This window comes from Penicillium subrubescens (assembly GCF_028828155.1).
Source record: "Penicillium subrubescens strain IBT 31985 chromosome Unknown utg000001l_segment0_segment0, whole genome shotgun sequence".
Classification (NCBI taxonomy): domain Eukaryota; kingdom Fungi; phylum Ascomycota; class Eurotiomycetes; order Eurotiales; family Aspergillaceae; genus Penicillium; species Penicillium subrubescens.
Genome location: NW_026643151.1, coordinates 727,666 through 749,388, shown reverse-complemented (window position 1 = coordinate 749,388; position 21,723 = coordinate 727,666). Strand labels below are relative to the sequence as shown.

General features: G+C 49.1%; 9 protein-coding genes across 9 annotated transcripts; 6 read left to right on the top strand and 3 right to left on the bottom strand.

The window, feature by feature from the left end:
- Positions 1 to 1,025: 1,025 nt before the first annotated feature.
- On the top strand, positions 1,026 to 1,880 carry N7473_000212 (uncharacterized protein; the record flags this gene model as incomplete). Its single annotated transcript, XM_057146152.1, has 1 exon — positions 1,026 to 1,880. One exon carries the CDS (start codon positions 1,026 to 1,028, stop codon positions 1,878 to 1,880), a length of 855 nt encoding a protein of 284 aa, XP_057014038.1.
- A 694-nt stretch (positions 1,881 to 2,574) lies between these two features.
- N7473_000211 (amidohydrolase family protein) lies at positions 2,575 to 3,675 on the top strand (the record flags this gene model as incomplete). Its single annotated transcript, XM_057146151.1, has 2 exons — positions 2,575 to 2,876; positions 2,961 to 3,675. 2 exons carry the CDS (start codon positions 2,575 to 2,577, stop codon positions 3,673 to 3,675), a joined length of 1,017 nt encoding a protein of 338 aa, XP_057014037.1.
- A 2,756-nt stretch (positions 3,676 to 6,431) lies between these two features.
- On the bottom strand, positions 6,432 to 6,962 carry N7473_000210 (uncharacterized protein; the record flags this gene model as incomplete). The annotated part of the gene is made up of 1 exon (XM_057146150.1): positions 6,432 to 6,962. One exon carries the CDS (start codon positions 6,960 to 6,962, stop codon positions 6,432 to 6,434), a length of 531 nt encoding a protein of 176 aa, XP_057014036.1.
- Positions 6,963 to 7,820: 858 nt separating this feature from the next.
- N7473_000209 (E3 ubiquitin-protein ligase MARCH) lies at positions 7,821 to 9,238 on the bottom strand. The gene is made up of 2 exons (XM_057146149.1): positions 8,489 to 9,238; positions 7,821 to 8,426 (listed from the first exon to the last, which is right to left on the bottom strand). Exons 1-2 carry the CDS (start codon positions 9,179 to 9,181, stop codon positions 8,274 to 8,276), a joined length of 846 nt encoding a protein of 281 aa, XP_057014035.1. The 5' UTR covers positions 9,182 to 9,238; the 3' UTR covers positions 7,821 to 8,273.
- Positions 9,239 to 9,478: 240 nt separating this feature from the next.
- Positions 9,479 to 10,609, top strand: pre8 (proteasome core particle subunit alpha 2; the record flags this gene model as incomplete). The annotated part of the gene is made up of 4 exons (XM_057146148.1): positions 9,479 to 9,522; positions 9,597 to 9,616; positions 9,692 to 10,423; positions 10,491 to 10,609. The coding sequence occupies 4 exons, from the start codon at positions 9,479 to 9,481 to the stop codon at positions 10,607 to 10,609; spliced, it is 915 nt and encodes a 304-aa protein (XP_057014034.1).
- A 1,706-nt stretch (positions 10,610 to 12,315) lies between these two features.
- On the top strand, positions 12,316 to 13,326 carry N7473_000207 (uncharacterized protein; the record flags this gene model as incomplete). The annotated part of the gene is made up of 1 exon (XM_057146147.1): positions 12,316 to 13,326. One exon carries the CDS (start codon positions 12,316 to 12,318, stop codon positions 13,324 to 13,326), a length of 1,011 nt encoding a protein of 336 aa, XP_057014033.1.
- A 68-nt stretch (positions 13,327 to 13,394) lies between these two features.
- N7473_000206 (uncharacterized protein) lies at positions 13,395 to 14,652 on the bottom strand (the record flags this gene model as incomplete). Its single annotated transcript, XM_057146146.1, has 5 exons — positions 13,395 to 13,553; positions 13,631 to 14,184; positions 14,241 to 14,293; positions 14,353 to 14,548; positions 14,607 to 14,652. 5 exons carry the CDS (start codon positions 14,650 to 14,652, stop codon positions 13,395 to 13,397), a joined length of 1,008 nt encoding a protein of 335 aa, XP_057014032.1.
- Positions 14,653 to 18,044: 3,392 nt separating this feature from the next.
- Positions 18,045 to 18,970, top strand: N7473_000205 (uncharacterized protein; the record flags this gene model as incomplete). The annotated part of the gene is made up of 3 exons (XM_057146145.1): positions 18,045 to 18,095; positions 18,180 to 18,444; positions 18,510 to 18,970. Coding segments are annotated over 3 exons (777 nt in total), but the record flags the coding sequence as incomplete, so codon positions are not given.
- Positions 18,971 to 19,428: 458 nt separating this feature from the next.
- N7473_000204 (MOSC domain protein) lies at positions 19,429 to 20,727 on the top strand (the record flags this gene model as incomplete). The annotated part of the gene is made up of 1 exon (XM_057146144.1): positions 19,429 to 20,727. The coding sequence occupies one exon, from the start codon at positions 19,429 to 19,431 to the stop codon at positions 20,725 to 20,727; it is 1,299 nt and encodes a 432-aa protein (XP_057014030.1).
- Positions 20,728 to 21,723: the final 996 nt, after the last annotated feature.

Genomic DNA, 21,723 nt, shown 5'->3' with positions numbered 1-21,723 from the left:
GGAGTGACAAACATTGGAAAGTAAAGACGCAAAACTAGGAGACAAACGTAGGCAGATGGTGGTGGTGGAGGAAATTCCCAGCAGATAATTATCAGCATCAGCCCACTACCTATGTCAACTATGTTCAGTGTGATATAGTGCGCCCATAATATGGAGGTCCGTCAGAGTCTCTAGTCATGCGACTCATTACTGTAAGTTGATTAGGTTGTCCCCGAGCCCCAGAACTACGTCCCTTAATGTTCCACTCTATTTTAGCCACCTGAATTCCCTCTGCAGGACCGAACTTCTATCAAATAATGGATCTGAGTCTTCTAGAATCATTCTTCTGTTACCTAGAAACCGTCCTCGTTATGATTATTGGTTTGCCGCCAAAATGTATGACGCGGCCCTAGCATGAGTGGCCTGTCACTACCTGTGGCGGGAGATATTTCATTTGCCGCCTCCTAACTAGTCCACTAGTTCACGACCTTTCTAACTCTTAAACCCTTCCACTATTTCCTAGAAAGAACGCCACATGGGCAACTAAACGCGAGAATCACTCCAACTAACCACATTAACATTCAAGCCACGCTACAGACACACTCGCCGATCCACGGAACCCACATCTCCATCGAGACTTCACGATCCCATTTAAACTCTGCGGGGAAAACCCTCCAAGGAAAGTCTTTCCCCTCATTTCCCATCAAAACCAACCACCCAGAACGTGAGAATCCCCAGCCCCAGAAAACTCTGCTTAATCCACGCGCCGCTCTTCAAATCACTACAAAAGATTATATAGCGAAGCCACCGCCATGCCCTTCGTCCTGACTTCCTCTACGTGCCCCTCCGTGTGAGGCGCGTACCAGACTCTCTGCCTGTTACGGAATAAGTTGGTGCTGGGAGGCAGAAAGATGATCTAATTACTATCTAATGACTGCGTAAGATATGGTAATAACCGGATCAGTCTTCCGTCATGCCTCAGTTACAACACTACCCACCATACCGACTGGATTGTCCATCTCCGCGACTCTCGCAGCTATCTAAACATGTCCGAAACCGAGCACGATTCCTTGACCGTGCAGGCGGTTAATTCGGGATCCGGCAATGTCGCCGTTGGAATTAGCATTATCGTGTTCATGGCCATCGCGCTTTACAATGCGATCGAGCTTTCGGTGCTGATTCCGCTCAGTTTCCACCGCTACAGGAGTCTCTACTTCTGGGCGCTTTTGACCTCCGCTGTGTTGGGTGTAATTCCCCAAACGATCGGGCAGGGCCTGCAATATTTTAATCTCGAGCCGTTGTGGCTGAGCATGTTCCTCTCGAATTTCGGCTTTGTCTTTCTCGTGCCGAATCAATCTGTCGTGTTATACTCGCGATTACATCTGGTCTCACAGAATCCGTTCGTGTTGGGCTTTGTGCGGTGGTTGATCGTGTTTTGTTATATCACGATTGTCATACCCACGATAACACTGAATGTCGGCTCGAGCTTCGTCCCGCAGTCTACGGCATGGGTGAAGGGATTCGACGTTATGGAACGGATACAAGTGACCTGGTTCACGGCCCAGGAAATCCTTATTTCAACTATCTATATCTGGGACACGATACGGTTGATTCGGTTGATTCGGTTGGTTCGGTCGAGTCCCGAGGCGGATGCGCGTCGGCATAAAATTCTTTATGAGCTGTTGGCTGTCAATATCGCGGCTATTGCGATGGATTTGTCGCTCGTTATCCTGCAGTATAAGGGGCTTTATTTCACGCAGATTGAGCTGAAACCGATGGTGTATAGTATCAAGCTTAAGCTTGAATTTGCTGTGCTGGGGATGTTGGTTTCTCTGGTGCAATCGCATAGCTCCAGTTCGAATCCGCCGACGTGGGGGGCCGACCGTACTACCGCGGAGTAGTCTTAGTTAGAATATCAATGAATCGAAAATTTTATGCAATAGAACTGGACACATCTGTCCGTTATGAAATACATCTCTGAGGGAATTGAGTGATGGCTGCCAAGGACATAGATGGGTGAATACTCCGGTTCCTGCATAGACTCCCACTTTGAAACCGCCTCTTCGTTATTCCCGCCCCACATATACAAACAGGAACAGGCACACATATCTTATCACCTAATTACCCACCTACATGCAGCACTCCAAGTCCAATCCCATTTCAAGCGCCGCCGTCGGAAGATGGATCCTCGCCCCACACTCCCTCAAGTGCCGAACCGATCCGCCCCGCCCTACAGAACCCCTCCAAATGCGGAGGCAAAGAAGAGGTGCAGGTGGCGGTCCGCGCCCGTCGGCTGACCTGCGACGCACGCATCCGATACCTACACTTCCGACGAGCCTCTTATCGCTCGTACCTTGCTTCCAAAACTGGGTCAGTTCACCAAGGTAACGTTAGTACGAGGAGCAAGAATGACATCTTATTCTCCGTGCTTGCCGATTCCCGAAACTGAAGTGCGGGGCAAAGACGAGGGGACGTGAATATAAACCGGGCTATTCGTACGTACACTTCTGAGATTGGATTTAGATTTAGCATATTCCTCCCCTACTCTTCCACAACCACCTTTCCTCAATCCCATAAACCAGACCAGAAAGCATTATGTTGGGAAAAATCGCCCTCGAAGAAGCCTTCGCGCTCCCCCGATTCAAAGAAAAGACCCGTTGGTGGGCTGGCCTTTTCGCGACGGACGTTGATCAGCACGTCGCCGAGATCAATGACGTTGATTCTATCCGACTGAACTTTGCCGAGAAGCATGGTGTTGGACTCCAGATTCTATCTTATACTGCGCCCGGTGTACAGGATATTTGGGACCCTGTTGATGCGCAAAAATTGGCGGTTGAGATCAATGATTATATCGCTGAGAAGGTGAAGGCACATCCGGATCGGTTTGCTGCTTTTGCGTAAGTACTCTCCCTCTCGAACACCTTCGATAATACACAAAATTATGTTATGGGAATCTAAATGCTAATAAGATTGTTGCATAGTACGCTGTCCATGCACGACCCCCAAGAAGCAGCCACCGAACTCCGCCGCTGCGTCACCCAATACGGCTTCCTCGGCGCCCTAGTCAACGACACACAACGCGCCGGCCAAGACGGCGACGACATGATCTTCTACGACAATGCCAAATGGGACATTTTCTGGCAGACCTGCACAGAGCTCGACGTCCCACTCTACCTCCACCCCCGCAACCCAACTGGAACAATCTATGACAAACTCTGGGCCGACCGAAAATGGCTCGTCGGCCCCCCGCTCTCCTTTGCCCACGGCGTCTCCCTCCACACCCTAGGCATGGTAACAAACGGGGTCTTCGACCGCCACCCAAAACTCCAGATCATCCTTGGCCATCTGGGTGAACACATCCCCTTCGATATGTGGCGGATTAACCACTGGTTTGAGGATCGGAAGAAGTTGCTTGGATTGACGGAGACGTGCAAGAAGACTATTCGGGAGTATTTCGCGGAGAATATTTGGATTACGACGTCGGGGCATTTTAGTACGACTACGTTGAATTTTTGTTTAGCGGAGGTTGGGGCCGATCGGATTTTGTTTAGTATTGATTATCCGTTTGAGACGTTTGGGGATGCTTGTGGGTGGTTTGATGGGATGGAGATGAATGAGAGTGATCGGTTGAAGATTGGGAGGGAGAATGCGAAGAAGTTGTTTAAGTTGGGGGAGTATAAGGATTGTAATGCTTAGGGGGGAACTAGAGGTTATGGTTTGGGTTGAGGATTAGAAGTTGATTTTGAAGCATGTCATCAGATATTATTTGTTTTAGGGGATTACTACAGGGACCCCCCTTAGTCTAGAGGGACCCCCCCCTCGAGTTCCTCGGACCCCCCGTCTGTTAGTCGGACACCCCTTGGCCTGATTTTTCAGGCAGACTTTCCTATTCGGGTTTAGCCTCTTCATATGACTGCTGAGTAATAGAACACTAATTTTTCTGCCACTTTTTCTGCCACTTTTCCTTCGATTCTGCCACCCTTTCTGCCACCCTGGTCTCTACAGTCTACCATTTTGATTTACATAGTAAAAGTGCACTTTTTTGAAAGCTTAGAATCCACATTTCTTGACGATTACACTACATCAAATTCGCGGGTCTTTTTGACTGCGATTTAGCAGTAAACAAGAATGCAACCGCTTATGCATCTGCAGGGGTAACCGCCTGGCTGCTGCCGCGGCCACGCCCTCGCCTACGCCCTCCTCCGCCGCCTTGTGCACGACCCCGACCTCTTCCGCGGCCACGGCCGGTGACCTCCGCCAAAACATGCTCATGTGCCGAAGGCTCGCGCTGGGTGGATCGCTCGAATGGAGTAAGGGGCCCGTTCTCTTCGGGGATCTGTGTGGAGGGCACAATAGATTGGGAGGATGGGATCTGTGTCTGTGTGGCTGTTACCTGGGTCGCCGGTCGAATATTGTTCCGTGCACCACGCGGGCGACCTCGCCGGCGCACAGGGAGAGGATCCTGCACAAGTAGTAAGGGGTTGATAGGGGGAGCATCACCAAGCTTGTAAAGATGCCACTACTGATGATACAGCGATGGGGAAAGTTGCCGGTTCTCATCAAGATGCTGCTTGATAATATGGATGCATGGGTATCCTGCGGTTTCCTTCGAATTGCAATCGCATTCTAGTGGAATCTGTGGCTTTTTCTCTGCTGGTGGAAGATACTGGTCATGGATTGATTGAGTGTAGCCAATCGCTGTCTGGGAGATACGGTTAATGAGCAACTGGTAAAGAGGGAGGATCTTGGTAGGGCGCTTAGTTCTCTCGCTTGCAATCTCTGCCTTATTCTTCTCGTACTGGCCCTCTACTACCCCCTCGAAGTTAGTAAGAACAGAGAGAAGGTGTCTCGTAGAGACATGGAGATCTTGTTTGAGGAGCCAGTGAGATCCTTCTGTTCGAGAAGTTGCAGCCTCGCTAAGATGGAGATATCGCCGAGTATGGTAGCGGAGGAAGTTCTCTGGGCAGTCTTCTATCTACTCAGACCGGATATAGGCAAGGAGGTCAGTAAAGATCGGTGTATCGTATTTCTGTTGGAAGTGAGTCCACGCTGAATCAAAGGCGCTTTGTGATTCAGCGTAAATAAGCCGATTCCACCGCTGAAGCATCTTCTTCTATCCCTCATCCGTAACTCTCTTCAGCTCTTGATCCAGGTCTTTCTTGTTAAGGTTAGCTGCGATAGTAGCTCCGTCGGGAAGGGGAAGGCTATCCCTGCGGGCTACAGCGATCTGGTCTCGAAGGATTAGGAGCGCTTTCTTCATAAGGTTTATGTTAACGTGCCAGATACAGATAATGGTATTAGTATCTGGAAAAACCTTATAGATTGCGTTGATTAGTGCTTCTTCCTTGTTAGTGAGGATAGTACGCGGGAAATCAAGCTTAAGCTTATCGTAGACTTCAGCAAGGAAGTCAAGCACTACCTCGTATGTAGGCTGTTGTTCGTTTTGAATAAACGCAAAGCTAAGGTAAGCAGAGGCCCTAGTTGTAGTAAAGCCGACGATATCAAGGAGTGGTAAGCTATATTGATTCGTTTTGTAGGTACAATCCATAGAAATCACGAAGGAATAATGCTTTAATATCTTTACCGAAGCCTGGTGTATCGCAAAGAGCACTTGGACATACTTATCCTGATCTAGTTGGTATCTAATAGAAAATGAAGGCAGGTTAGCGGAGTAATCAAGGGGTGGATTAGACATATGGAGGACAACGACTATACTTGAACATCTATTTTCCATCAGTCGGAAGCTCCATCAGTAGGGCTTGGATAGGTGTACGACCAGCTAAGAACTCCTCATTTATCTTCAAGCGGGCATTGTGGATGTCTTTTGGTTGTAGGTGTTATGATATATCCTGGCATGAGGTTATTCCCAACTGTTGGTGCCTCAGGCTTCCCGGGCCTGATAAGCCGGCAGGCCTTCCCCATGTGTTGGTGCATCAGGCTTCCCGGACCTGATAAGCCGTCAGGCTTTCTGTGGAGGTTCGCTGGGGCTTCGGCTTCAGTACGTGTACGAACTCCTGCAGGGAACACCCTTGACAGAGGTTACACAAGCCTCGTGTTTCACCCCGCTCCCATTTCCCTACCAAGGATACATCTCCTTCCTGTTTGAGTGATGAGACTGTATATAAATTGACCCATGTTGAAGAAGTTTTGCGATCCTCAAGAAACAGTTCTTGACCTTTCTACACTATTGACTTGGCTCCATTTCTCCTACCTGATTGACAGGCCTCTATCCTGACTTATAGAGTATATCCTTACAGTAGGCAGGTATTCTTATCCTCAGCTCTAAGCAACCTTATGATCTGGCGAGTAGGCAACATCTGTCGGAACCAGTTCCTGATTTGATCCTCCTTCCGGGCTATCTCGGTCTTGCGGTGGGCTACATAGGTCGATGGGGGCGAGGGCTCGTGATTGTGGCTATCGTCGGCGATAGTGAGGATCCAGGAACCATCAATTTATAGGCGGAGAGAGATATCGAATAGACAGTCAAGGGCCAAAGTGGTTGTCTTGCGCTTACGAGGCTTTTTGCTGGTAATAGTAGCCTCGCCGGTGGGTGGTTCCGTAGTCTCACTTGGTTCGCTAGGTGATACCAAAGTCTCGCCAGGAACTTCGCTAGGAACTTCGCTTTGTGGGGTATAAACACCCCCGCGGTCGTATTGTAGTTGCACCTTTTTGATCCTCGGCACTTGGCCCTTGGTCTTCTTGCTTCTGCGCTTGACTACAGCGTAGCCATGATCAAAAGCGAACTGGTTGATAGCGTCGATTCCTTCCTCCGCAGTATTGTATCTCCGATTGACGGGTGGTAGGGGGAACGTCATGTGGGTAGGTAGGTCTAGAAGGGCGGCGTCGGCAGGGTCTCCGGTGGCTGAAGGATCCGCGGTAGCTGTAGGGCCCTCGACGAATCGCTCCGCTGAAGGTGGGTCTTCGGTATGTAAGCCATCTTCTGCATCTGAAGAGAGATAGAGCTCCAGGCCTAAACCTGCCATGTTGGGTGATGATTTTGCTGGTAAATCTGCTGCGTAAGAGGAGGATGTAGAGGAAGAAGATGCAGAGAAGGTAGAGAGGAAGATGGTAGAGAGGAAGGTGGTGGGGAGGAAGATAGTAAGGTGGAAGATGGTGTAGAGGATTAGGTAGGCGGTGGAGCGGCTAAAGGCGGTAGGGGGGTAGGGTAGAAAGCGGTCAGGAGGATGGTGGAATTTATGACTAATCATGCGTAAGGCTATGATGATTCATCAATTTCTGCCTTACGCTAAACCCGAATAAGAAATTCTGCCTGAAAAATCAGGCCAAGAGGTGTCCGACTAACAGACGGGGGGTCCGAGGAACTCGAGGGGGGGGTCCCTCTAGACTAAGGGGGGGGTCCCTGTAGTAATCCCCTTGTTTTATTATCACTAATGAAAAGATAAACTATGGGATATGACGATAAGATTCAGGTTGGCAGCGTTCATCATTTGTATTAGGGTATCGGGGTCGTTAGTCGTGGTTATGTCGTAGGGGTCGTAGAGGTCGTGAGGGTATGTATGGAAGTAGGGAATAGTGGTCGGAATGTCCAGTTCTCTTTACACCCTCTCGTGGAGAGTCAACTGGGCAAGGTCTTACACTCCAGCTTTCTTTAAACTCCCTCTTGGAGAGTCAGCTGGGGTCTGTCGACGTCCACCATGATGAGAGGGATTTATGAGAGGAGTGGACAAGGTAAGAGAGTACGTTGGAGTGGTAAGGGTGGTGAGGGAAGATGGTGATAGTGGTGTGGGAGGGAATAAGTGAGGAGAGTGCGATTGGTATGTGGGAAAGAGGAGGAGCGAAGGTGGAGAGAAGGTGAGGAATAGAAAGAGCAAGAGAAAAGACGAAGAAAGTTGATTAATCTGCCTAAGTGGAAAAAGCTCTGGCGACATGAGTCGTGGGGTATAAACAAAAAGTAAGAGTTCAGATGAGCGCTGAAAGGTGAACACTTCCCCCTAATTGATACGGCACATGAAAAATGTACCATCCCTCGATTTCCAAAAAGCGCGTAGAGTCCATCCATGATAAATGGAATGGATGCTTTCCCGTTTGCTAATCGAGGCGTGGTTCTGCCTTCCCCTCAACGTCCATCTGATTAGCGACAACACGTCGATAACATGGCACAAAACGTTCCAGAGGTCATCAACACGGAGTCTCAGATAGAACAGTCGAGAGTTAATGAAGGTCGAGAATCGTTCTTCGCACAGTGACTAATCAGCGTGTCATGGAGAGGAGCACGGCAACTTAAAGTAGTGCGAGTAGGAGGGTATAAAAGGGAAAACAAAAACATAGAAGGGTTAATCAGTCTTGGGATGATCAGGATCACTAGTCTGCGGTTGTGGCATGGCAGCATCATCGTCCTCATCGTCTGGTAAAGGGACATCCATGACTCTCTCGCCGGCCCTTTCTAGTGTTCGTTTACTCCAGGATCGGACGCCCTTGTAGACAGCCTGGCCAGGGGTTAGCAATGTAGAGGATAGGCGAGTGATATTCGCCTCTTCCACTAACATACCCATAGGAAAGTGCCCACGCCAATGACAATCATCAGCCAACGCATTCGATCTCGGCTCGAAGACCGACCTCCTCCCGTTGCAACACGGAGATTCCACGGCGACATCATAAACATGACCCGGAAGAAGGACAGCAGACCGAGAGACGCAAGTCCCTTGATGAAATGGGCCACCCACGAAGCCTGTGCTGTGTCAAGATCCTCCACTTCCAAGGGGAGATCGTCTAACTCGACGAGGAAAAATTTAATGATAGGGTCAGCAACAAAACCAAGGAGAAACATAGTTAAAAGCAGAATGCCAATGGTCAGCAAGATCTGTGTCCCAGAGCTACTGATCCATCGAGCCCAGGTCAACCGCTCCAGCCGGTACTGAAAGCCGCAGGTTGGACATTGCCAGTAGTTCCGCCGACCATATCTGGGATCCGCGTGCCGCCATGTCTGCAGGCATCCTTCGTGTACATATCGCGAGGATCCTTTGCATTTGCACGGACGGAGCAATCGGCCTAGCTCGGGATCGGTGGACTCGTAGACCACGCGGGGCCTTTGGAGAAATTCCGACGGCTGCACGGTGGGCAGGACCGTGTCTAGGCAGATGCGGCAGACTCGTGGGGGATAATAGCTCTGCTCGGGCTCGGGGGGAGGGGGAGGTTGTGCGGTAGACCCCGGCGAGTCCGGCTCATTGCTCGGGGACTGCATGGAGGGGAATTGTTGACCGGGTCAAGTCACATTTGCTCCGAGTCTAGTAGTCTGATGATTGGGAAGAATCAAAGAGAAGCAGAGAAAGAGGAAGAACTCACAATTTATGTAGCCGCTAATCCCAATTGGACTCACCGCCTTGGACCAGCACCGCAGCTGCGATGGCCGAGCTCTCGACCGCGTCAAACGTCACCCGTCTTCTGCCTCAGCTCCATCATCCTTTTTCTTTCTTCTTCTTGACCATCCATAGAATTTGCGGTCATACCGAGCTGCGATTTTCAATACTAGTATCATATCATGGCGGACCGCTACTCCTTCTCCCTGACTACGTTCTCGCCCAGGTATGCTGAAGCTTGTTGATCCCAAAGCCCTGATTACCTGTTGCTTCAGGAAGCTAACTCTCATCGTCCAACAGTGGAAAGCTGGTGCAGATTGGTAAGCGCCGAAGAGATTGAGCTTGAAATGGGAAGACTCCTGTTGGAATCAAGTTTACTGATGAGTTCTATCCAGAGTATGCTCTAAATGCTGTCAACCAGGGTGTCACAGCCCTGGGCATCAAAGGTGAGAACAGGAAAAGCAGCCCCGGCTCTCCATCATCAACACCTTCTCCTCGAGCCCTCAGGCTAACTATTCCTTCCAGCCACCAATGGAATTGTCCTCGCTACCGAAAAGAAATCCTCCTCGCCGCTCATCGACCCCCCTCGCTCTCCAAGATCTCCCTGATCACCCCGGACATCGGCATGGTCTACGCCGGCATGGGTCCCGACTACCGCGTCCTGGTCGACAAGGCCCGCAAGGTCTCGCACACAGGCTACAAGCGCATCTACAACGAATACCCGCCCACACGGATATTGGTGCAGGACGTTGCCCGCGTCGTGCAGGAGGCCACGCAGTCCGGTGGTGTGCGGCCATACGGTGTCAGTCTGTTGGTTGCGGGCTGGGACGAGGGTGTTGAGCCCGAGGTCGCGGATACGAAGAAGGATGGTGGTGACTCGCCTGCCAAATCTGCTGGCAAGACTGGTGGTATCCTGAAGGGTGGTCCCAGTCTGTACCAGGTTGACCCTAGCGGTAGCTATTACCCGTGGAAGGCGACGGCTATTGGCAAGCATGCGACGAGCGCCAAGACCTTTTTGGAGAAGCGGTACACTGAGGGGTTGGAGTTGGAGGATGCCATCCACATTGCGTTGTTGACGCTCAAGGAGACTATTGAGGGGGAGATGAACGGGGACACAATAGAGATTGGTAAGTCGTTCTTTTTTTTGTCTTTTCGGTGCTGTGTTGGGTATGATCGGCTACTGACAGTGTATAGGCATTGTGGGCCCCCCTGCGGATCACCTGCTGGGCTACGAGGGTGTGGAGGGCGCTCAAGGCCCCCGGTTCAGGAAGTTGACCAAGGAGCAGATCGAGGATTACCTGACCAACCTATGAGGGAGAAATAAGCAGGAGAGAAGAAGTGCTTGACTTGACTTGACCCGCGCAGAGTATGAACTAGACTCGAATGACACCCCTTCTTTTTACCATTCTTGCCGTTGTAATTCATAATTCACTCTGCTCTTTCTCTTGTAATTCCATCTGGCCTGCCGAGGGATTTGCTCGGTGCGGTGTGGTCGACAAGGAGTCGATTGCAGGGACAACCACTGCGAAACGGGTACTTGCGCACTGTAGTCTTGCAGTCTAGTCCAGCTGTGACTGATTTTCCACGGCCACGGCCTATTGTACAGGAGTACTGTAGTCTGGCCCTGTCACGGTGTAGACAATGTGATCTCGGGTCTATGGTATTTAATATTAGGGCTTGACTTTGCTTTGTCCGGGGACGATAGGAGTGTTTTTTCGGATCGGATCACCGGACCACAATTAGGGGGTTCGCAGGGTGGTCTGTGATCAACCTGTCATATCTCCATTCAATGCTCCTAAGTATCATTATCTACCGATTATTGTTGACATTGTTTCTCGTATACATAAACTATGTACGGAGTATAATCTTTTTCTGAAGAAAAACAGCCCCAGGCGGATCTCCGCCTCCACGGAACCCCGTAATCCCGTAACCTTACCCCTTTCACCCAAATACAATTGTAGGAACAGTACGGAGTACGGAGTTCTCCTTTGTGGCCTACACGGCATTTTTAGTCTAAAATAGTTCCAAGCCACTATAATCCCGAGGTAATGGGCACATGCCACTAGAGACCCTGTCGGTGCCTACTTAACACTAAGGGATATGTACTCCGTACTGTAATGATCAACTGATTCCTAGCTAAACGGCCTAATCCGCACTATTGAACCATGGCGTTTCCCGCCGCCGCCGATCTACCCCGGGATTTAATGGCCCCCGGAAGGATCTTAGGGGTGTATTTGTGACTCGCTCTTTTTTCCCTTCTTTATCTCTGTTTCTGGGAGGGGTTAGGCTCGGTCTTGTTGGCTAAGACGGCTGAGCTGTGTCCGTGTGTTGTCTGTGCAGGATCTGATTTTCATTTAGAGGGGTGTGGGTGTGGATTCATCTTTCTGTTCCGTTGCTTTTACATACGTGCGTGACAGGGGCTAAACTTGCATCTAATCCCAATCCTGATCCATCCATGATCCTGCTTCTGGTCTAAGCAAGTCTTGGCTTTTGGATCGGGGCCTTGTCGGCTTAGTTCATTCGCAGATTGGGCTTTTCTTTTCAGGTCCAGGTCTTGTCTTCTTTTCTTTCCTTTTCTTATTTTCACTTTCCCAACTACAGCTGCGAGTGCTATACATATCCCTACGAGTACCCGCCTCCAGTCCGTGTTGTCTGTCCGGTATTTACGCTGTGCAACACACACCGCGGCTACAATTGCGATTTCGACTTCGCCTTTTTCCTTTACCTATCTACAGTACAGCTACTATCCACACCCTCGTCTGGACGCGACTCTACTCTCCCCGTTCATGCCTTTTCGCTTCTCGCCTTTCGCTTTACTATTCCTGAGAGATATGTTCGCGTATCAGACTGGGTGAAACTGGCTCTCGCAGTCCCTGTTTTACCTTAACAATCCGAGGTGTTGACCTCGTATAACCAGCGTTCCTCACTACATCTGCTCCGCAAACCCCTCTATTGTGGTGAAATTTCGCGTCTGGCCCTGTCCCCGCCAAGTGACATCCCGACTGCCACTACCATCACCATGTCCGATCCCCCTCAGGACTTGCTGGATGGTATATCCGGCGCACTCGCCTCAGAGCCCGACGTGCTCCAAATGATCCTAGTCACATTCATCGGACTATCCTGCTACAACGTCGCTGAACTAGTCGTCCTAGTCCCATCTACATTCCGTCGCTGGCGCGGCCTCTATTTCTGGTCCCTCCTCGCATCGGGCTGTATAGGCGTCGTGCCATACTCTATTGGATTCTTGATGAAATTCTTCACGCGGGCGGATTCAGTTCTTTCAGTGACTATCTTGACGATTGGGTGGTGGACGATGGTCACGGGCCAATCGATCGTGCTATATTCTCGTCTTCATTTAGTCCTCCGGGATGAAAAGATTCTGCGACGGGTATTGTGGTTGATCGTCACGAATTTCTTTCTTTTACATGTTCCTACCACGATCCTCACTTATGGCGCGAATATCGTGCATACTGGTGATATCTCCTGGATCAAGGGGTATAATATCATGGAAAAGATTCAGTTGACTGGCTTTACAATCCAGGAATCCCTTTTGGGAACGTTGTATGTTATCGAGGCTGTCAAGTTACTTCGTCTTGGTGCCGATGTTACGGCCAGACCGGATGCGAGGTCGATTATGTATCAACTTATCGGGATTAATTGTGCTATTATTGCGATGGATGTGTTGTTGTTGGGTCTGGAGTATGCAAATTTATATGCGGTGCAGATTACGCTGAAGGGCTTTATTTACTCGCTTAAGTTGAAGTTGGAGTTTGCTGTGCTTGGTCGATTGGTGGATCTTATACAGGGCTCCAGACATCCGATTTCTCTTGCCATGGCGGATACGCTTCCGCTTTGTTCGTTTTCGAGGCCGCCCGAGACGCCGGATCGACGTGATGATGGGATGCCTTGTGTGTCGGAGTCGAAGGAGGTTTTGTCGACGCCGGATGGAGCACGGGTTATGGAGGGGAGGATGTTTGTGGATCGGACGGGGGGTTTTATGATGGATGATCATGGTCATGAGCATAAGTAATGTGATATCTATTTGAGTGTCTTGCAGGTTTTGTTCTAGCTAGACGTTTCTCTTGCCGTCCACGTAGATCAGGTCTCATCTAGCAATGCCTCGCCCATCCACTCATACTCTTCTTCCGAGTCCTCGTCTTGACTATCCGCGACTTCATTCTCCGCCTTGCGCTTACGACTGGGTGTTGGTTCAAGCACCTCGGGAGATTTCGGCTCTTCCACTTCATAAAGACCGTCCTAATCATTTTGTCAGAATTCAAACACTCAGCAGGGGGACAACTCCTTCTCCAGTCGGACTCGGGGAAAGAACTCACAGATCCAATCCGAAACGGCACAATCAACTCCGCCAACCTTACAACCATCGTTCTCCCCGCCCTCTTCGTAATTTCCGCAAACCGCATATCAGGCAAATCCCGATACAACACAATCCTCGTCTGAACATTCGTCTCCCACGCGCCCCCCGCCACAAGCGGATGCAAAGTCGCGCGCGGCTGGCCCTTAATTTTCGTATGAGTCTGGTTCAACGCCAACACGGCGATATTCCGCGCCGCGAGACGGGTTAGATGGGTCGCTATATCACTGATGACGTTCCACTTGCGGTTGAGTAACCACTGGAGCTGCGGTTTATCGGTGATTTTGCCTTGGGACAGTCGGTCTTTGAGTTCTGCGGCGCTGAGGAAGTAGGACGGGAAGAGGGAAGAGATTGAGTCGATGATTATTAGGCTTGTTTCTTCTGGTGGGAAGTCCTTGGGTGGGCGGAGGAGGAGGGCTAGGAGGTGTGGTAGTGTTGGGGCCCGGAAGTAGGTTAGGTTGGTCAGCTCTGGGGTTGTGGATTTGAGGCGGGTTGTTGGGATTGGGGAGCCCGTGTCTGGGGATTGTTAGCTTCTGGGATGTATTGAGGTGTTCTGGGAGGGAATGACCTACCGATCCAGATAACTTTTCTGCCATCGCGGAGGGCATGCGATGCAATGCTTAGCCTGATTCAAGTGTCAATTAAGATTTTGATGGTCGTATATTCACCAGCCAGGAAACTCACGCGAGAGAAGTTTTCCCTACCCCCGGTGGTCCAAATACCTCCGTAACCTGACCCCGAAGAATCCCACCAGATCGCCGCTGGTCTCCAGGTGAATCATCCAACGCCTCATCCAGACGCGTAAGACCTGTAGGAATTGGCTCCCTGAGCGCAGCCGACGCGTTCAAAGACTGCGAGGCTGAGATGGAGATCACGGGAACTAGAATGTCAACTTAGTTTAAGCTGTTAAACACGTCTTCAAAAGGGCGACAAATTACGCGTGTCTTGGCTGTCGAGGCCGAGCAGGTCCTTATTGATGCTCATTGCTAGCGCATCGGTCGAAAACAAGGGGTGTATGGAGGTGACATAGTAAAGTAGTGACCTGGATCTGATCTGTCTAGGACATTATACATTCAGTGTCCAGTTGCCAGTTGCCAGACTGTTGATTTGGCCTTTTCGATGCTGTTCGGGACAGTCGCGGGGAAAGATTGTGGTGGATCGGAGTGGGGTCTGGATGCCTGATGAATCGGGCTAAACTACAGTATAGTTTACAACTGTGACTATTACGCCCTCTTGGATCTATGAGTTTATTCATTACTATCTTGATAGTTCGGATAACTTGAAGTGCCGCCCTCCACACCAAGAACAACATTGCCCCCTTCTGTTATTTCGCGACTTTCTCATCAAGACGGACATTGGAATCCTCGCCAGGGCACGGCACACTTATCAGATTGAGTGCCCTAGTGACTCACTACTGTGGGATTGTTCAACTAGAGAGCTTTTTCATTTTATGAAATCGAGATTAAAGCCAAGTTTGAGGTGGGCAGTCCTTTCAAAACAAGTTGATTATATCATCTACCCCAAATCTTGATTTAGTGGTATTCTAGACGCTGCCGAGGGAAAATTTTGCGCAGACAGGTGATGCCATGCTTAGGGGAATTCGGTCCTATTTCAGCCTCAGAACTTGTTACCAGACCTTTCAGTCACCCGGCATTTTCAAAGTAGCTTGCAGCCGGCAATATCTAAATCTCGGGTCAAGTGAAATTGGCAAGGCTCGACAGTAAGATTCCTTTCGTGATCACATAGCTTATCACGTACAGCAACTTCGAGTCTTATTGGGCATCAGCTTTGCTTTATTTTTTTGGCTAACCCCCTCCGTACATGTCTAGACTACCCCCTCACCCAGGAATATTCGCGATGACCAATAGCCCTTTTGGTGACAATGCCTATCAACCCCAGATGGTCGATCCACGGGTCGAAGATTTGCAATATGCACCCACCCCCGGTAGTTCGGCAGCAAACTCGCAACATTTTACTCCCCAAACCCTGCCCCCTATCGTGCCACACCAGCCACAGCCGGATTAACTTAATTTTCTCTCATTACAGTAGCTGAGTGCGAAGGTGGTGAAAATATACCTACCACACAATTGATTGAAAGCTTATACTTAACCGCAGAACGGTAGGAAGAGTGACCGAAGAAGATTTGATTTTAGCTCCCAGTGAGTATTGGCAAGAGAACTCGAAAGCGGGTGTTGAAGACATGCTGTAAATGAAAAGGAGACGTCACTGGAGGCCGACTTGAAAGCCAAGTCCAGATCGAGTCCAGACTGCCGAAATTCAAAGTCTGCTATAGCCAATCACAGTGCCACACGCCCGCGAAGGAGACTTTCTTTGGCCAAAGTAAGCTAAGCCCAATCGGAGTGGGGCGCTAGGAAAGAAAGCTTGTGTCTATGGGAGAATCTGTTTTCGATATCTGTCTATTATATCGTATACGTAGAGTCAGATCACTTTCTAAGCTAAGAATGGATCCAAATAGCATCCTAGAAGGTTACCACGGAACAATGTTTTTAGTTCATTTCCCCTCGCCTGAGTTTCGCTTCCTAAATCACGGCAAAAAGCGGATCATTTAATGGCATTCAACGACGACGTGGTGGGGAAATAAGCAGATACAGCCTTTGTCAAACGGAAATTAGCATGGTAGATGTGTTAATGTCGAGGGCCTCCTTGTAGATTTGATAATGTTTTACTCCAAACTTTTCAGAAAATGTAAGTAGTGACTGTTACGACCTAGAAACAAGGTTAGCTCCTCTCGGTCTCCGTTGACGGCCCTCAAAAAACATTCTTAACTCACTGGAGTGGGAGCAGTAATTGTCTGGGTATAAGTCGATGCTGGGGTAATATGCAGACAACTGCATGCGGCCGAGATTTCTTTCGATGGCAACTTTATCAAAGCAGCCGGGAGAGCTCGAGCCGTGACACTGGGGACTGGTGCATCGGATCGCTTCTCTTTCATAATCGCAGGGAAATCGAGTGTAGAAGAGAAAAAGTCTGTAGTAGAGATAAAGTCTGTGGTGGTACTACCGCGATAATTCTTAGCGTAGTCCTCAGTCCACTTTCAGGTCTCCTTACACTGGTTCTGGGGTGACAGTTGGTCCAGGAACTGTAGTAACACTGGGGATATGGAGATACGAGCTGCAGAATGCAGTTGCAGGTTCACCAAGCTCCCCTAACAGATTTAGCACATCAACATAGACATCGCATGCAAGATTGCGTTGTTCAAATACGCGATCTATAACTTCTGGAGCGCTGTCCGGAAGACAAGTCACGGTCAGCTGTCGAGAGGCAACTAGCATAAGATAATGTAAAAAGTTTCTGGCGGAAAGCATGTTGAAGAATGGCATATTTCCCACCGTTGACTGACTTATGAGTTTGTGGATCAAGAGAAATATATATGTAGGATAAAACAAATAACATGACAGATCTGATATTTATATTCAGTGCAGTAGATTGGCTCATCGGCTCCATATGGCAACCAACGATCCTCAATCTTTGGTTCAAAAGAGCGACAGATTCCAAGGTCAGGTTGGAACGAACTTAATAGAGGAGCGTTCTAGTCCACAATTAAATAAAGCCTAATGTACTTTCACAGTGATTGATATTAGGAAGACTATACTCAACGGAGGATGGCCAGATAGCAGGGTAAGGTTTTCGACTTTCCGCAACCGGAACTGTCGCCGTATGTTGACATTAGTCTCCTAGGATTAAGTCTGGATCGCGTGTTAGAAAAGTTTTCACAATAGAAATGTGTTCTAGGCCTCTGTCTGAACTTTAATATAATACTTTGTCGTGATGAGATACGGCTACTTACATTTTTGGATTAAACCCATGGCTGACGGTGGCCATATACCAGTGTTAAGTTTCAACATTTCCGCAAACGGAACAGAGGCTGTATATTGGCGATTTTTAGCGACCACTCTCATTGACATCTCCTCAATAATCCTTTGCTCTCTTTGTCGTTTATATATTGTATGGGTAGAACATATTTAATTTGCCGACAATCCTTGCTTCGGATCGTGTTCGAGTTCTACAGGGAGGATAACCGACCGCCTCTTATTAATATGCGCTTAGCACTTCTGTCTAAACAGCCAGTGCGGCTTATTTATTATACAGGGGCATGCGCCATTTTGCTATGGTATCTAGCAGTCAATGTACAGACTTCTAGCGCTTTGCCAGCTTCTGCAGAGGAACAGAGCGAGTCCGCGAATTCAACACTTGGTTTCGAAAAAATCTTCTACATAAGTCTACCGCAGTTAGTTTGTGTCCCCCTGCTTGAGCATTCCTTGATTTTTATCGGTGCACCTCAATGGTTGTTTACTCAACTGGTTCATTTCTGTTGACATACTGGCGGTCATAGTCGTTCCGATCGGCAAGATGCCATGACTTTGATTGCAGCGGCAAGTGGCATATCACTTACCCTCCAGCATGGTGTAAGTGCACGCTGCTATCTTCGCAGTTCTGCTAGGAACTGTTAAAATTGCAAAAATATTCGATCCAACACTGATAATCTTCAGGTCAACGGCAGTCTGATAAACGAAAAAGCAAAACCCGATGGAAGTAAATATCTGCGACCAGAACAATTAGGTTGCTGGCGTGCACATGCAAATGTTTGGAGGAGAATCATATCCGAAAATATCGAGACCGCGTTGATTCTCGAGGACGATGTGGATTGGGATATCAATATTCGCGACGTGTTTGCAGATCTCGGCCATCATATGAGTAGCCAAAAGATTTTCAAACAGCTGCTGCCGCGGACAACCCCGGAGGCAGCTACATATGGTATGTTCAGATAGCTCACAACGCAGTTTCCCACATGACTGATAAGGACATGTTTCGATCCGAAGGCTCCGGTTGGGATATCCTTTACGTCGGCAGCAGCTCAAATATCCCCAACTTAAACGACTTGCCACCTTACTATCTTTACCATGACCCACACGTGCCGGATTACCACAAACTGGCACGATCATACAGGCGCGAACTAGAGGTATGGGGTATAAACGCCACTGAGCTGACACATGTGCGTTTGTTGGCGCCCTCATGGTACCCTGTCGGCGCGCTGGGATACGCCATCACTAAGAGGGCAGCCCAAATCCTACTATATAATCTTGGTGGTTACAGAGGTCTTCAATTGCCAGTAGACCTTGCTATGATCGGCTTGATACAAAAAGGCATTGTTAATTCGTACACTATTATACCGCCATTGATTACACCGTTTCGGGTCGGAGGAGCGAAAGACAGCGACATTGACGAAAAGAGATATATACGAGGTGACCTACCACCTGGGTCAGAGAACCTAAAAAGCAGTGTAAGATCAGCACTTGCAAACTTCATAAATAAGTAGATTCTACCTGCTAGGAGAGGGACAGGCAGAGATCTGGGACTTCCGAATAGCCTCGTTCTTGAGAATGTTAGTGATACAACGCTCCCTTTCACTACACATTGCGGCCTCGAAACTTTGTGATGTAGCGTCATATGAATGTTCACAGTATATAGTACGCCGCCAGAAACTGAGGTTTTGCCATTTGCAAACGGTTAGAAGATTTAATGGTGTAATTAATGGATATAAATCGGAGAGTGCGAAGGGGTTATATGACTAGTTAGTTGCTTCGCCTGATTTATCAGGCATCAAGGCCAACATCGAATCGTCGCCCGTAGTTGTGGGCCCTCGGCGACGCATCGGAGGAAAACTCGACGAGGCTCGGCCAGAACGGTTCCTACTGGAGTAATATTCTTTCAGCAAATCTAAGACATTTCGATATCTTAATGTCTTCAACCAGCGGGACCTTTGAGATCTCAAATCTCGGGGCATTATTTATTTTCGGCCTTGTCTGGATCGTGGCCATTGGCATATTCCCTCTTTTAGTGCTTGTACTCTCCTCTCCAGACCAAGAGCCCAAAGGATGCCGACGACTGGGTCTTCCTTCAGGTCAAAGCAATCTGTCCGATGAATATGACCAAAAATACAATGACGGTGTACCCAGTGATCAAAAAGAAGACAATGGTCTTCCTTCCTGGCGGGTCAAAGCACTCTTCATATACCCGTTGAAATCATGCGGCGGCATCGAACTACAAAAGTCCGATGTCGTGGGTACGGGCCTTGAATTCGATCGTCAATTTGCTTTTGCTGAGAATACCGCTGATGGATGGAATTGTCGCACTCTGCGCAATGCCGGTTTCCAGCGTATGGCATTGATTCACACGGAGATATGGATTCCTGACCCTTCGTCGCCAGAGTATGATGACCGCCGGCCGGAGATGCAGTCGGAAGGTGTGATGATTATTTCGTATCCAAGGGTTGCACCCTCTGGACCTTTAGGTGTTCTCGTCAGAATCGCCATGATGACCCGTCTCCTTGATTCTCGTCGTTCATTCCAGGTCCCTCTCGTCCCTTCCAAGGACAGCAAGTACCCAGCAGTCCCAGTGAGAATCTGGAAAGACAGGCCGCTTGCATACAACTACGGCACTGTCCTTCCACCTTCACTGCATACATACCTGGGCTTCGATCCCTCAAGCTCTCCTCTAAGTCTATTCCGCGCCCACCCATCCCACAACCGGGAAATTTTCCGGAACGCACCGTGCAAAGAGCAAATCGGTTTCCAGCCAAACACCGCCTTTGCAGACGCATATCCAATCCACCTCCTCAACATCGCCAGTCATCGGGACGTCGCTATGCGCTGCGCAGATGCCATCCCATGTTTGAGTATTAGGCGGTTCCGGGCGAATATCATCGTCCAGGGTCCGGAGGCTTTTGCCGAGGATCATTGGAAGAGGATGGAGATTGGGGAGACGGAAATTTATGCCGCGTGTCGTACTGTGAGATGTCGATTGCCAAATGTAGATCCTGATACTGGGGAGCGTGATAAGGTTGAGCCGGATCGTACGTTAAAGGAGTATCGGCGGGTTGATGAGGGTGATCGGACGAATGCGTGTTTGGGGTTGCAGCTTGTGCCTGCTGTTGAGAAGTGTTGTATTGCTGTTGGTGATGAGGTGAGGGTTTTGGAGACGGGGGAGCATCGGTATATTAAGATGTTGGCGCCTGGGGAGAAGGTTGAGGGTGTATGATATAATGAGAGCCTTGTATGCTAGATGTGACCGATGTACCGTAGACAAATAACGATATTCAAAAGCCAAATCGTCACCAAAACAAACCAAATTCCAAAATGCCAACATCACGAATCGAACCCCCGACCAAAAATTTAATTTTCTCGCACTTGAGCAAAAATCCCTGTCCCCGCCCCTCCCAAAATCCAAGTCTGAATAGCATCATCCCCATTCCCGCGGTGTCGCAAGCCTCAACAACAACCACCAAAAACACCACCAAAAGAGGTTTCGAAAAAAATCCCAGACTGGACCCAAAGGCTCAGGACCCAAATCCATCTCTTGGCCCCACAGCGAGGAGTCAATCCAACAAGGTACGCCGAGTAAGCCTCTCCGGAGATCAGCCCCAACAACGCCAGAGGAACCAGTCCCGTAACCCTGATACCCCGTGTAAGGGGCGCGGTCTGGCAGCACTCCAGGGTGAGTTACGGTTATCGACTAGGCCACAGGGGGTGGGTTGGTTGGAAGGAGGGGTTTTCATTCGTATATGAGGTGTGATGGGGGCAAAACATTGGGGTTTAATTTTAATACATGTTTGTTCTTTACTAGGATGTTTGATTTTCGGTCTAGATTTGATGAAGCTGTAAATCTTTAGTATTTGCCTTCTGGTTTTTGATCTTGAAGCCGTAATGGGCTGTACCCGGCTGGCTCCGTTGCCAAACCTTTGGTCATGGTTCCTTGTCCACCTTTGATACTACATGTGGCCCTTCGCCACACTTACGGATATTTTACCACATATTTCCCTTCCAAGCCCAGCAGTAGAGTGGCAGATAATCAGCTTTAATTGGGATTATTGTAGAAGCCACCTCTTCATTAACGCCATCCGTATAAAACAGATTCATCATAGCTGGGATACAATTTGATTTTATATATAAATGCAACAACGCTAGAAAGTAACTAAGGTATCACATGGGCTAATACAAAAAGAAGAAAGGACTATATACTCAAAGATGAGCTCAG